Here is a 15,026-nt window from a genome sequence, read left to right as displayed (position 1 = left end):
GGTGCCGCGCGGGCTCGTCATGTGAACGGCCACATGCTCGGGCAGAAGTGGGTCAGCGGCGCCGCGGAGGGGCAGGTGCCAGAGCCTCCGGTGCCTCCCGGTGCCTCCCGGTGCCGCCGCGCTCCGCAGCCACCGGCCCCGGCCCGGGACCCCATCGCCGCCCCATGCGCCCCCCGGCGCGCCCCTGAGCGCTGCCGGCCACGATGCGAGGTGAGCCCGGGGCTGGGAGGGGGCGGCGGCGGCGCGGGAGGGGGACACGGGACAACGGCAAAAGTTGGCCCCGGGAGGGAGGGGACCGGGACGCCCCGCGTCAGCCCCGCCGGAGCGCAGCGGGGCGCAGGGGGCCGCCGGCGTTTGCCCCGTCGGGGGCACGGGGGGACGTCGGGGAGCACAGGGGAGCACGGGGGTGAGGGCACCCGGGACCCTCCGGGGCCGCTCCCGCTGCTCCCCAGCTCCTCTCCTTGCCGGCGGTAAAATCCTTGTTTATTTCGCTTCGTTTCCCGACGCCGGCTCAGCCCCGCGCTTAAGCTTTTCCTCGCCCTAAAGCCCCTTAATCTCCCCGGCAAGATGTTGTTCCCACCGGGGCTCGGGTTAGTCCGGCCCCCCCCGGCTCCCCGCAGCCCGCTCTGGGTGCCCTCGACCCGGCAGCGGCTTTCACCCCCCCCCCGCATCCACTGTCCCGCACAATTCCTCCTCTCACCCTTTCCTTTGCAAAGCTGGGAGGAGGAGGATGGAGGGGAGGAAGGCTCTGGCGGGATGGAGCCGGTGCCCAGGGAGGTGACGGTGACGCAGCGGTGGCCGGACCTGATGGGAGCGTGGCTGTGCCACGACACCCTGCGATAGGATTTTTTTATTTTCCCCTGGTTTTCCACCACCACTGGGACTTGTCTGAAGTTGCGCCGTGTGTGGATTTGTGTCTGCTGTCTTTGTGCCTGCGGGGACGTGCGCCTTTGAGCTCCTCAAATTGGTTTTCCCCCCTCTGCGCTCTTGTGTAACGGAGCGCGTGGGGCTGGCGAGGACAGGGCGAGCCCCCCGCGTCCCCTTCCTGCCCCGCCACATCCCAGGATTTCACCTTTATTAGCGCAGAGAGAAGCATCAGCACCCGCCTAATTGATAACAGTACCGGGCTCTTATGTAGCGCTGGCACAGCCAGCACCAGGCTTAATTAGCAGCTAGGTGAACTTTTCCTTTTTTTCCTTTTTGCCCCGCAATTACTGTGTGTTGGCCCTAATTAAGGGCCAACCCCATGAAGTCAGTGTTTCCCCCATCAGGCGTTTTTCCCGCATCCCTGTTGGGCACGGGGTCCCTGCCTCTTGCTGAAGCCCGCATGGCGACGCTGACTTGATTCAATCTCCATTTCCTTCCCCGAAGCCGCCGCTCTGCCCCTTTCCCCGGGGCTTACGGCAGCTCCTCGCCTCGGCCCTTCCCGCACCGCGGCTGCGCCAGAGGCTTTGCCTTGTATAATCCTATAGGGTTTCCAGCTCTCCCGATCGCTTGTTTTGCAAGCGGCATGGCTCGGAGCGTGCGGTGGCTCGGCAGCCTTTCCAACTTGTCCTAGTGACCTAGATCTGTCATTGGAAAATCAGCGAGGGCGGAGGAGGAGCCTCCCTGCCCACTCGGGCAGCGTGCGCGCGCTGGCATGGGCAAGGACGGCGGCACCCGATGGCCGTCCATGCGACGGCTGCACCCGCGCCAGGCGGGATCACCCTGCCCTTCGCCATCCAAAAATAAGGCGGGTGGGGAAGGCGGCTGCTGGCAGCTCATCATCCCGCGGGATGGGTTTGGGGATCCTCGGGTGCCGGATGCCCCCGCAAGGTGCAGGAGAAGAACCCTGATGGGTTTGTGTTGGTGATGCTGTGGGGATGGGGCCATGCCCTATGTCTGTATGGCACCAGCGAGTGCCTCGTCCCAAGGGTTTTGTCCCCAGGAGCTGGCCAGGCCCCAAAGTGGCTCTTGGGCATTGAAGCAAAACAGAGAGGTGGTGGGGATGGAGGCACCTGGGATCCTGGCACTGGGGTGGGCGAGTCCCCGATAACCCCAGGGAGCAGCGGCAGTGGTGCCCGGAGGGAGAAAGCGCAGGGACGGAGCCGCTCGTCCCCGCAGCGGGTGGCAGCGGATGGCAGCGGGTTAACCCCGCGGCATCCCCACCTCCCCGCCGGGTTTAACTTTGGACTCGGCAGCGGCTATTTAAAGAGCTGCTAAGGTCTAAATCTTGCCCTGTTTATTGGATGCGCCAGCTCTCTCCGCCTTTATTTAGCCCCACGGAGATAAATCCCCCTCAGTTTAGCTGCGGGGCTGTAGGGGGGGCTCCCCCGCCCCAGCCTGGTGTCCCCCACCCGGGGTCCCGTTCAGATGTGGGTCCTGCTCAGGCGCAGCAATGCCACCGCCTGCACCAGCCAAGGTGCAAAGTGCTGAGCCCGTGGGGTTGGGCTTGCAGCGGGGCCGGCACCGTGCCGGTGTTGCTGAGCCCACCGGCTCTGCAGCTGCGATGAAGGCACCGGGGTCGCCCCGAAGGCAGAGGAGCGCATCCGAACCCTGCTTTGCCCCCTCCCAGGACCTCCTGCCGCCGAAAGTTTCCACGAAATCTCTGCTAATCGGTTAAGAAACCCGTTCCCACCTCCAGCCTCGCAGTCGGCGCAGCGCCAGGGTTGCGTAACTTGAGTTTTCCTTATTGAGCCGGATCAGGCGGCCGCGCGGTGACGGTGGCGGTGACCCCGCGGCCCGGAGCCCACACTTTGCTCAGCGCGATGGGGCTGTGCCAGGCGGGCGCTCTGAACCACCCCAGCCCATTTGGGGTCAACCACAGTATAGGGATGCCGATGGCCGAAACGTTTCATTTTATTTCCTTTTGCCGGGATGCTGAAGGTGCCGGGTGCCGCAGCTTTGTTTACAAACAAAGCACCCGGCAGATCTGGGCAGGTGATAATTCCCTGCATTTATTTTTTCCGACACTCCTGCCCAAGGCCGCCTTCACCTGATGCAATCACGGCTAATTACCCACGGAAGCTCAGCGGCATCCAGCGCTTGGCCCTGGGGGCAGCGCTGGGGTTGGAGGACAAACTGGGGACCGCGTTGGTCCAGGGGTCCCCCGTGTCCCCATGGAGGGAAGGAGCCGCTGCGTCCCCGTGCTCTCAGTGGGGATGGGGGGAGCTGCTAATTACCACTCGCTCCCCCTGCCCGGAGGTGCCCCGACCGGCGCATCACATCGATCGTGGCAGCGGTATGGGGCACAGACCTACTTTCCCAGCAGGTTCACTGGGTAATGAGCCCGGCACTGCGGAGGCCGCGTGCCCCACACGCGGTGCTGGAAAACAAGAGGGGATCTGGGGATCTGGGGCAGGGGCAGAGCCACCCCCAAAACGCCTGGAGCCACCACCCAGCCATCAAGGGACACCCGTGCCCCGGTGCTGGGTTTGCTGCCATCACTTCGTTTGGACCATCTGGGGAGAGCGGCCACGTCCCGGCCCCTTGCTGTGGGTTGAAGGATGCGCTGGGCTCACCCTGGGTACCAGGGCATCTTCAGGCTCCTCTTGCGGGGGTTGCAAAGACCCCCCCAGTACGCCCAGGAGCCCTCGCTCCCCAGCCACAACCATCCCTCATTGATCTGACTTGAGGGGGGGCAGCTCCAAAAAGGCTCCAGGTCTCGGTGCGGTGCTGAGCTCCTTGTGGTACCCCCACCCCGGCAGGGAGAAAATAGAGGGGAGGGGAGGGGAGGGATGGGGCCACCCGCAGCCGGGTCCTGCCACACGCGCCGTGGGGCCCGCCTGGCTTTGGGGCGCGATGCCCGCCCCAGGGCGGAGGAGAGGGCGGGTGGTGGTGCTGGCGCGGGGTGGAAGCCGAATCCTGCCCCGGGGAGGGCGGCTCCGGCTCTGCCGAAACCGCGGGAGCCGCCTGCCCGGGAGGGGACGCGGGTGACGCGGGGCCTTGGCCATGGGGACCGTGCACGGCGTCCGCTGCAGGGCCGGGGAGGTGGCACCCGTGGGGTGCTGCAGCTCACAGCTCCTGTGCGAAGTGGCAGCGGGTCTCAGCCCTCCGTGGGCACAAAGTGGCCACCTCGCTGCCACCCCGGTGCTGCCGCGGTCCCCAGCCCGCAGGAAGGGTTAACGGCCGCGGCCGGCGGCGTTACACAAGCGCGGTACGGGAGCAGAAAGTGTGTCAGTGGGACAGGAGGACTCCAGCAGCGTGGGCTCGAGGGATGGACGCGGGGCCAATTGCCACCGTGTGGCTGAGCCCGATGGCCGGGTGGTGGCACTTACATAAGGGACAGCCGGTGGCAGCGGGCCTGGAGTTGGGCAAGAAATATTTACAGTGGGAGGAGAGCAAATACCGCGGCTGGGACATTTTAATTGCCAGCTGGGAAATTTTCTTTTTAACCCTTTTTTGCTTTTTGGCCCCCTTTTAGCTTTTAGCCCACGCAGCCCGCTGTGTTGCTGCCTGGGGGGGAAGTTTGCTCACCCCCACCCCAATAAATCCCTCTCCAGCCCAGCCTGGCCGGGGCGTGCTTGGTGCCAGGGCTGGGGAGGAGGAGCTGGCACGGCCCTCGATGGGGAAACTGAGGCACGAGGGGGGCGGGCTGTGGTGATTCAGCCAGCGGTTACAAACAGAACAGCAATTAAAAGCTGTTCTCAGGTTTAATTGCCATCACGCCGGAGTTACGGCTGCATCTCCACGTCAGTTATTTGGGCCTAACGTCCCATTAGAGGGTCAGGTGCTCGCTGTGAGCACATGGCTGTAATTAGCAGGATGCCGTATTCTCAATTAGAGCCTGAAGATGCTCGTCACAGCCATAATCGCTGGCGGTTTCTCCTTTAGGACCATTTGGAAAATTTGGGGTCAGGAGGTGACGCTTGGCCTGGGGAGAGCCCGGAGCACATCGTCCCCTCTGCCTCATCCCACTAACGCCGGAGCTGCCCTTCTCGGAGGCTGCATTTTTCGGTTTTGGTGTGCAGACAGGGCTCGGGGCCAGCGTTTAGCTGACACCATCCCACGAAAGGAGAGCATTTCTGCCAGCGGGGAGATGCTGGGACTGGCAGCGAGGGCTCCCCGAGCAGCACCCAGCGGCCACGGGCACTTGGGCTCTGCCCTGTGTGCTCCAGGGCCACCCTGAGCCCGGTTGTCCCAGTGGGCACGCGGTGCCGAAATCGCTGGGGCCGGGTATCGGCTGCGGGCGTGAGGGCGAGGCGAGATGGAGGATGCATCACCCGGGCGCTCCCGGCGGCTGCAATTAACCTTGCATAACGAACGCCGCTTCCTGCCGGGGGTGGCACCACCTCTGTCCGTCCCCCCGGCCACGGTGGTGGCACCGCCTCTGCCCCCCGTGACGCTCTTGGGGTGTCGGGGCGGAACGGGGTCCCTGTGGTTTGCACATCACGGCGTTGCAGGAGTGGAGGCGGTGGTGGTTTGTTGGGCACAGGTTGCAGCAGAAGATGGGAAATTTGGGGTTGTCTCGGTCACTGGAGGCCACCTGCACGGCGGTGGTGGCCGCGTGTCACCATCCAGGGGCTTCAGTCAAAGGGGGCGATGCCATGGGGTTACCATAGGGTCCCAGGGGTTACAGTGGCAGTGCAGAGGTTGAGGGGGCTGGGACTGGGCGCCTCACACCGCACCTGCCTGCACATCATCCCTTTTGGGAAAAGCCCTAAAATCACCCCGTGCCTTTGGGGCAGGATCTGACCAGAGCACTCGAGGTCAACGGATGGGGGCCAGCATCAGCCCGGCTGCCCCACTCCAGGGGGAAGGCTGCGCTGACCAAGCCCAGCCTCACCCAAACCATTGAGAGAAACTGGGACATCTCCGGCCTCCGGGTCACTGGGTGAAGGAGGCAACGGGCAGGAACACCAGCAGCGGGGCTGTCACCCGCGGAGGCACAGCACAGCACGGGGACGATGCCTCACAGGAGTGTGGGGGCACGATCCTGCACGGACACAGGGGTGAGACCCCGCTGTGCCTCATCCCAGCCTCCAGCCCAGTGGTGGCCGCATCAGCAGGCGAACGGCGCTCCTGAAACCCCAGCACAAGCCCAGCGAGCACAAAGTCAGGCGGCACCGCGGGGATGTAACCGGCCACGTGCAGCCCAGCACCAAAACGCAGCCTCCCGCAGGCTGGAATGGGGTGGCCGTTGGGAACCACCCCCAAAACGCAGCCCTCGATGAGAAATGGTGGCTCAGAGGGTTGGAGAGAGGCAGAAGGGAATTACCCACACCGGGGATTTGCACAGGCCCAGGAGATTTTAAATACCCATAATCTGGCCGCGGGGTTTATTTTGGCGCGGCGGCGGCTGCACAGCACCCTCGGGGGCGCGGGGGCTGGAGCGGGGATTAGAGGGTGCAGCGATGCCGGGAGGCACGTAGGAGAGCTGGGGGGGCAGCGCCAGCCCGGATCTGGGGCAGCTGGAAAATGAGGAGGACGAAGCCTATTAGCAGCTCAGTGCCAGCGAAGCAGAAGCGGGGAGGGAAGCGGATTTACGGGGGGAAGGGGCTGGGACCTTGAGCCAGCCATTGCTATATCGGTCCTCGAGCTGCCGGGGGGGTCTGGGTGGGGAGCCAGGTCCCCTGCTTGGGCCGGACCCCCTGGCTGCAGGGATGGGGATGCTCCCTGTGCCTGGGGTGTCCTTGGTGCTCCCTGCCCCCCCCCAGCATGCACACATCAGGCAAGAAATAAGGGGAATGATCCCAAAACTGAGCTCAGGGAGGGCTGGTGTACAAGTACTCTGTGCTAGGAAAGCCAGAAAAGGCAGAAAAGCCTTTTCTGCCCATCTCCTGTTGTTGGAGAAGACGGAGGACCCCGTGGGAGTACCCATGCCCTGGGTGGGCCTTTTTGGGGTTCTTTCCAAGATGTGAGCATCACTGCAGGCTCATGCAGGAAGGGGCAACCTGTTGTTGGGTCTGGCCCTCGGATGACACGGCCTTGCCTCAGTTTCCCCAGCAGCCACAGAGCCGTGCCCATCACAGGGGTGGGCGGTCTCCTTGGTTCAGTGTCTGCCGTCATTAACCCCGTGGTTTTTCCCCCCCCCTTTCCTCCACCGCAGCCCAAATTGAGGTGATCCCGTGCAAGATCTGCGGGGACAAGTCCTCAGGGATTCACTACGGCGTTATCACCTGCGAAGGCTGCAAGGTGAGCACGGCTCGGGCCGGGCGGGTGCTGCCGTCCCACCGGGCACCTTCCCAACCCGTTCCCGTCCCTCGCAGGGTTTTTTTCGGCGCAGCCAGCAGAACAATGCCAGCTACTCCTGCTCGCGGCAGAGGAACTGCCTGATCGACCGCACCAACCGCAACCGCTGCCAGCACTGCCGCCTGCAGAAATGCCTGGCGCTGGGCATGTCCCGCGACGGTGAGTGGCGCCCGGGGCCGTCCCCAGTACTCCCGTGGAGGCTCGAGGCTGCCAGGGCTGGAGGAGAGGGCATGTGGAAATGGGGAGCGAGAAATGCTTTGGCATTTCCTAAGGGGAAAATTCCAACCGCTGCTGTTTGCTTTAAGCCTGGGTTGGTTTGGGGCAGGGGATGCATCCAGCGGGGCCCCTGTGCCAGTCAGGGCTTCTGAACCCCGCACGGTGAGCTGGGACCTGTCCTGCCCTGATGTGGTGACAGCGCTGTAATGTGGTGGCATTTTCCTCCCCATCAGCGGTGAAGTTCGGCCGCATGTCCAAGAAGCAGCGGGACAGCCTCTACGCCGAGGTGCAGAAGCACCAGCAGAGCCAGGAGCAGAGCGGCGGTGCCAAGGATGAGCCCGAGCCCCTGAGCCGCGTCTACACCACCAGCGTGAGCAGCGGCCTCTCGGACCTGGACGACATCTCCACGCTGTCGGACGGGCTCCTCTTCGACTTCCCCCTCACCCCCGATGGCAGCAGCACCTACTACAACCTCGACCTCCTGGCCTCGGCACAGCCCTCTCCCGACCAGTCCAGCCTGGATGTGGCTGAGGCCACACTCATCAAGCAGGAGTCCCTCTACGAGCTGATGCTGGAGCCGGCGCTCTTCGCGCACGGCGCGCTGGAGGGCGGCCAGCTGGCTGCTGACATCTCTGTCCTTGAGATCGGTGAGTGTTTGCCCAGCCCCGGCACGGCGCCGGGCATGCAGGGAGCGTGCAGCCCCAGCATGATGCTCAGCACAGCGTGTGCGGCACCGTGCTCAGCACTGCACGGGCAGGGCGCATCCAGCCTGGGGTGCAGCGCTGGGCACGCACGGTGCTGGGCACGCTTGCAGCAAGGGGCAGACCCAGCCAGAGCAGCCCCGGGTGCTTCTTTCCTCAGGCTGAGCACTGATGGAGCTCGGTGCAGCTGAGGTCGTGCAGAGCATCCCCTCCTCTGCCCCTCGGACACCCAATCTGTCCTCAAATCCTCATGCATGAGCCCCTCTCCCCCTCCAGCCTTCAGCTCCAGCAGCTCCCGGGGGATGCCCAGGCTGGGCTGGGAGGGAGCAGCGCCAGCACGCAGGGACAGCAGGGTTGGTGGTGTCCCCGCGGCTCACCACCCGCTGCCACCTCTTTGCAGACCGAATTGCCCAAAACGTGGTGAAGTCGCACCTGGAGACCTGCCAGTACACAGCGGAGGAGCTGAAGCGCCTGGCGTGGACGCTGTACTCCCCAGAGGAAGTCCGTGCCCTGCAGAGCAAGGTGGGCACCACGCTGGGAGCGGGTCCTGTCCCGGCTGTCCTAGTGCCACCGCTGCCCGTGGGTGGCACTGCACCAGGGAGCACCCCGGGGTCCCTTCCCTGCTCCGTGCGGTGGGGAGGGGGGAGGACAGGGGTCCGGGGCGGCAGCCAGCCCTAAAGGATGTCCCCGCTGTGCCCACAGAGCTGCGAGGCCATGTGGCAGCAGTGCTCGCTGCAGATCTCCAACGCCATCCAGTACGTGGTGGAGTTCGCCAAGCGCATCGACGGCTTCATGGAGCTCTGCCAGAACGACCAAATCATCCTCCTCAAAGCCGGTAAGAGCCGGGCCCCCGCCCGTCCCCAGCGCCTCCCCCAAGCAGCAGCCGCCGTGCTGAGGGCAGATCCTGTCTCTTCTCTCAGCTGATGCTCTCCTCTCGTGCTGTCTCCTCCCAAGCTTTCCTGAGCCCCCGGCCTTGCTTGCCCCCGGGCTCGGCTCAGGGGGGTCAGCAGCATCCCTGTGCCAGGAGGGGTCTGCGCATGGCACCGGGGAGGGAGGCTCCCGGGAAGCCTGTGCAAGACATGACCTCCTCCAGGAAAACCCGAAACCTTCGGGAGGAGAGCATTGCAGAAATCAGAAATGGGATGGCTGGGCTTTTTTTTGTGTGTGTGTGTGCGCTTTTTGCCAGTTTTCATAGGAGCACAGCAGTTTCTTCCCCAGGAAAAGGGGTACCAAACACAAAATGAAGCAGGGAGAGAGAAAAGGAGAAGATTGGATTCTTCTCCCAGCAAGGGACTGGCAGGGTGCCACACTGCAAGGCTCAGACCTGGCCATGCCCAACACATGGGAGTTTTAACTCATTTCTTCATTTCTTCCTTCCATTTTTTTTCTTTTTATTTTGTTTTCACCCTCTTCTCTCTTGGTGCTCCACCATGACATTGATCAATCCCTGTTTCTGACTGCTGAATGACTGGATAATATTTCCCTTTGGTGAAATATTGTGGTCACAATTGAAAACCAAAATAAAAAAAAAATGGGGGAAAAAAAACAATAAACCAACAACCAAACCCAAACCAACAACCCAAACCCAAACTGGATTTATTGGAATAACCATTGTGCTCTTGGAAATGAACAATCCGGACCGCAAACTTGCACTGGGGGCTTTTCTCTTTCTTTCATTTGGTCCTGGGATGATGGAACCCCCCCTGCCCTCCCCTCCCTCGTCTGCTGTCTCTCTGCCTATGTCAGGTTGCCTCGAGGTGCTCCTGATCCGCATGATCCGCGCGTTCAACCCCTTAAACAACACAGTGCTCTTCGAGGGGAAGTTCGGCAGCATGCAGATGTTCAAGTCACTCGGTAAGAGGTGCTTTGCTGCCTCTCCTTCGGGGCTTTCCTGTCCATTTGACGCCCGGATGGGGCTTGTCACCACGTGAAACTGGGACAGATCCCAGCAGGGCTCAGGAGCAAACTGAGGTGCCGTGGGGACAGGAGGGGATGAACACCCCTGGGTTTGCTTCTGGTGCCCACCATGGCTGGTACCTGCTTCCCATCCTATCCCAAAGCCCAGCGATGCGGGCGATCCTCCCCCCAGGGACCATCTCCTCTCCAAAAGCTTTCGGAAAGGTGGGCTGAGGGGTTGGGGGCCACGCGGAGCCGTGACACCCGCGTCTTCCCCCATTAGGCTGCGACGACCTCATTGGCGCCGTCTTCGAGCTGGGGAGGACCCTGTGCCGCCTGCAGCTGTCGGACGAGGAGCTCGCCCTCTTCACGGCCGCCGTCCTGCTGTCCCCGGGTGCGTGGGGACGTGGGGGGGGGACACCACAGCCAGGACCGGCCGGGGGCTTCATGCCAGAGCTGGGGGGAGCTGACCCTTAAATTCTGGTGTTGCTTCCTTGGTGGATGATTGGGGGAAAAAAAGGGCATCTAAAAATGATTAAATAAAATGATTGGGGGAAAAAAAAAAAAGAAGACATCTAAAAAGGTGTCTGCCAGGCCAGGTCTCCTCGGTGGGTGGCAGAGCTGCACAGCCTGTGCTGCGGGGGGCATGGGGAGGGGCTTGGGGTTGTCCCCCCATCCCCAAAGCCACCCCGAGGTGCAGGAAAGGCAGAATGAGCAAGAGGTGCCGGCGCCATGCGGGGTGGGGACTGGCTCATGGCACTGACCCGGCCGTGTCCCACAGATCGCCCCTGGCTGACGGAGTCCAAGAAGGTGCAGAAGCTCCAGGACAAGATCTACGTGGCCCTGCAGCACGAGATCCAGAAGAAACACTCCGCCGAGGACAAGCTCTCGAAGGTAGCGGTGCCAACGGCGTGGGGAGCCCTGCTGGGCTGGCGAGCGGCCGTTTTCTGCAGGGATAACACGGCCCCAAGGGAGGGGGAACAGCAGCGTGCGGGGTGCTGCCTGGGAGCCCTGTGTTCACCGGCTCCTCCTTTCCCTGCAGATGGTTTCCAAGCTGCCCCTGATGAAGACCATTTGCAACCTGCACTTGGACAAGCTGGAATTTTTCCGTCTCCTGCACCCGGAGACGGCCATGAACTTCCCACCCCTCTACAAGGAGGTTTTCAACTCGGAGCTTCAGTACAGCGACCCGCGGGAGAGCTAAGGCTGGGAGCCACCAGCCGCCTCCTCACTCCCCAAATCTGTGGACGAACTGAACTTCAGAGGTTTGGGGCGGTTTGTTTAAGTCAAGTCATCAAACCCAAGACAACCTGGGGGGGCGGGGTATCTCCCCAGCTCCGTTTCCTTGCTGTGGATTGCAATAGCTCTTGAATGTAAAGCACCTTGAAGGAAAAGCAAACTGACTTTGCCATACTAATGAAATGAATGTGAAATCTCCGCTCGGGAGAGGAGATGCTCCTGGAAGTGGCAAGGCACCGACTCCTCCCTGTGGTGCATGGATCCGGGGGAGCGCACGCCACACGCACGCTGTTGTGCTGGTGGCACGGTCCCTCCCGCGGTTCCGGCTGCACTCTGTCACTGATATTATTTTTTTAATTATTTTTTAAATTTTCTTCTTTTTTTTTTAACCCAAACACAAGGCATGGGATGAAGAAGGGGCAATGCAGACTCATCGGGACGGGTGAGCCAGGCGGCTGGGGGCAGCAGCTGGCTCCCAGCTGGACCCGAGGAGAGGGCGCAGGCAGAGGCTTCGCTTTAGTCCTTCTCCCATGGGTGCAGCCTAAGGAGCTCAGCACAGAAAGACCCAGCCATGGCTGGGGGGGTTCAGCACAGGATTTCGTTGCAGAGCAGGCTGCTTGCAGGGAAAGGAGGCCCAGCACAGTGGGGGAGAAGCTTTGCAGGGTCTCCATGCCCTCCATCGAGGTGTTTGCCCAAAGGCTGGGGCTGGGTGGCTGAGCTGCCCCCTCCCCGGTCTGGATGACTTTTCGGAGCAGATTTTTTTGAGCACCCGAGAGGGGCTTTGCCCTTGTGATTGTGGCCAAATCTCGGCTCCTGGCTGCTGCACCCCAGAGGCAGCCACGTGCCGCTCCCTGCGTGATGCCGTGAGTGGCGGCTCTTTCAGGTCCTGGCTGTCAATTTGAGTTTTCTTATTGAGACCTTTCCAAATTCCCTGTGGCTCAGCACCTAGAGGAGGTTCTGTGGCCTTTCCTCCTCCTCCCAGCCTGGAGCTGGAGTCCTGCTGCCGTGTCCACGAGGAGCACTGCCTCTGCCACGGGTCAAGCTGCACCCAGGGATTTCCCCCTGGGAGCTCTCTAGAACTGTTTATTCTCTGCTTAGCAGAACCTGAGGGCTTTTTCAGGGCGAAATCTGTCTTCGGGGACAGAGGGAAGCAAAAGATCCTTATTTCTTTCCTGGGAAGCTGTGCTGCTCCGAGCTTGGGAGGCCCAAAAGGCAAAGAAGGGACAGTTTTGTGGTGCGATGCCGGCAGGGTCACTCGAGGGGCTCTCTGGCCAGGCTCTGCGTGTGGTTTTTTCAGTCCCTGTTCCTGCTCCTCCTGCAGTGAATGCCAAAAGCAACAAGAGAAAAACCTGCGACAAGGCAGCCCTGTTTTCTGCTGACAAAGGGCTAAAATCCCAAGCTCCGTCTCGCTTCCTATTGATTTCTCATGCGTCCAACCACATCCTCTGGCAGTTTGGATCATCAGCGAGTGTGAGCCGAAGACCTTCATTTCTGTAACTGCACACCCTAAACCAAACGAGCAGCTTTCTTAGTGATGTAGGGGATATTCACGCTTTTAGATAAAAGACCTCCTAGGGAAGAACATGGACCAAACTCGATCAGGGAAGACTCGCCAGGAAGGCGAAGGGATTTCTGCTTCGGTGTGAGGCCAAGACAAACTTGGGACTGTGCTATTCCCCAGCAGCCGCCGTCCACCACCCACAGCTGTGTGCTTTCTGGTTTTGTTAACCACCGTCTGAGCTGATTTTTGGAGCACATTGGAGTTCATCAGCCTCGTTTCTCTCCCTGATGTCGGTAGACCCCACGTCTCCGGTGAAGGCTGCCGAGCGTCCCAGCGGCCCCATGCAGTGCCGAGTGCCAATGCGCTGTTCTCCAGCGCGGTGTTAGCAGGGGTGGGGATGTGCCGTGCTTGTTTCCTGCCCTCTCGGATCCTAAAGCTTGACAGAAGTGAGAAGTCAGTATTGCCTTTTTCGTCTAGAGGGTTGTGCCTTTTTTGAAAAATCATTTCCGACAGCACTGTTGGCTTCCTGGCTCCTCTCTCCGGGGAAGGCAGGCCTTAGGGAAAAGCACTCGAGAAAATGAATGTGCTTTGCAGAGGGGTCTCTGCCCTCCTGCAGAAACAGAGGGCAGGCGATCCCTTTCTCAGAGGAAATAGCTGCGGATGTTTTGAAATGTTTGGGAAAAAAAAGCACACACCCTTCTTCACGTCCTTGGTACTTGTCAGCCAACATGCACGACTGGTCAGTGTCACCGTTTTCATTTCATCGGCAAAGAAACCAAGAAAGCACCTTAAATCAGGAAAAGACTGAGCCCTCGCCGCGAGGTGCGTTTTTCCTGCTTACAGCATCTATCTAATGGGAGAGATTTGGGATTCTGAGCAATAAAAGCTGACGTGGGAGTCTAGGGAAGCCTGGAAGTATTAAACACTAGTAACTCAACCTGCCAAACTGCGGGAACCTGCACTTTTATGTTCTCTTTAAACGAGCCCCCTCATCCACTAAATTATTCCTTGGGAGAGGATCAACTGTTGTTTCACGAGGAGGGGAGTTTGGGCCCTGGTGCCCGTTGTGCCACCATCCGAGAGCTGAACAATGCCCAGGGATCTGGGCAGGTGCCCTGGGGCAGGCGGTATGCATCGAAAGGGATGGTAGCTGCGCACCAAAGCCCCTGTGGCACCCGTGCTGGCCGCAGCCCCTGCTTTCGGCTCGCTCCTCTGGATTTGCCCAGATAAACAGGGCCGTGGGCACTGTGCTGAGGTCCCTCGTGCTCCCTTCTGTGCCACCAACAGACAGCGGCTTGGCAGCGCGAGGAATTGAGCTTTAAGGGGAAGGGAGAACAAAAAAGCCTGGGTAGAAATGCCTGGAAAAGGGAGACTTGCGTGGTCCCTTGCAGCGGTGTTGCATGTGACAAGTGGAGAGGCTGCGTTGGAGCCCTGAGACCCCAGACTCGCTCAGCCCTCAGCGGCTTGGAGAAATGTTTCCATCCCACCAGCAGCCAGGCGTTTTGCCGCTTCATTTTCAAAAAAGACCCGAGAAATGGTTCCCTTTAGCAGGGTGACCTCAGCTGCGAGGGATTGCTCTTTTCCAGATGAAGATTAATTTTGTGTTTGTTTGCTATGGCAATTTAGCTGAGTGTGCATTTCCACCTCCAGAACCCTCACACTGTGTATAAAAATGGATAAAATATATATAATATATATTCTTGTGAATGTTGGTGCAAAAGAGAAAATATATAAAGTTTCAGTCGGCTTTATGTTATTTTTTATCTATATGAATGAAAGGAAGAAATGGAAAACTATTTTTTTCCATTTAACACCCTCCACACGTACCTACCTGTAGATACCAACAGGTTTTATGGAAATGTTTTACTTTTTAGATTTAGGAACATGCTTCTGTTCTCATTGAATGTCTGTCTTGTAAGATTGTAATTTCTATTTTTTTAAAGAAAAGAAAATAACTAAATAAAACTTCCTCTTTCAGACCAGTCAGCTAGGAAGGGAGGGCAAGGGAGGGAGAAATGTTTATTTAAGGACAAAAGCTTTGTCTGATTTTTTCATGACATTAAATAAAAAGTAATATAATGTATGGACGAAAAACTTTTTATTGAGGTGTATTCTATAGGTATATACATGTATATTGCACAAAATTTACAGGAAGAAAAATAAAGTCTGTTTTACAAGGTAAAAATAGTAACGTTGGAAATAGTGTGATTCTAAATTTTAGCAAATGCTGAGGCTGGAAGCAAACCCCTCGAAGTCATGGACTAGCCTTTAATTGTTCAGCTGGCTCAGGACCAAGCTGTAAT

The 15,026-nt window shown here is 59.9% G+C and overlaps 1 protein-coding gene across 1 annotated transcript; it reads left to right on the top strand.

Annotated features, from left to right (window-relative positions):
* Positions 1 to 14,469, top strand: LOC137844795 (nuclear receptor ROR-beta-like). The gene is made up of 10 exons (XM_068661362.1): positions 1 to 210; positions 7,028 to 7,113; positions 7,188 to 7,329; positions 7,620 to 8,033; positions 8,488 to 8,609; positions 8,790 to 8,922; positions 9,834 to 9,941; positions 10,267 to 10,377; positions 10,765 to 10,877; positions 11,026 to 14,469. The coding sequence occupies exons 1-10, from the start codon at positions 204 to 206 to the stop codon at positions 11,185 to 11,187; spliced, it is 1,398 nt and encodes a 465-aa protein (XP_068517463.1). The 5' UTR covers positions 1 to 203; the 3' UTR covers positions 11,188 to 14,469.
* The last annotated feature ends 557 nt before the right edge of the window (positions 14,470 to 15,026 follow it).

The sequence above is a fragment of the Anas acuta genome, chromosome 26 (genome assembly GCF_963932015.1).
Source record: "Anas acuta chromosome 26, bAnaAcu1.1, whole genome shotgun sequence".
Taxonomy (NCBI): Eukaryota; Metazoa; Chordata; class Aves; order Anseriformes; family Anatidae; genus Anas; species Anas acuta.
The sequence above is the reverse complement of the archived record's forward strand: the minus strand, read 5'-3'. Positions and strand labels throughout refer to the sequence as shown.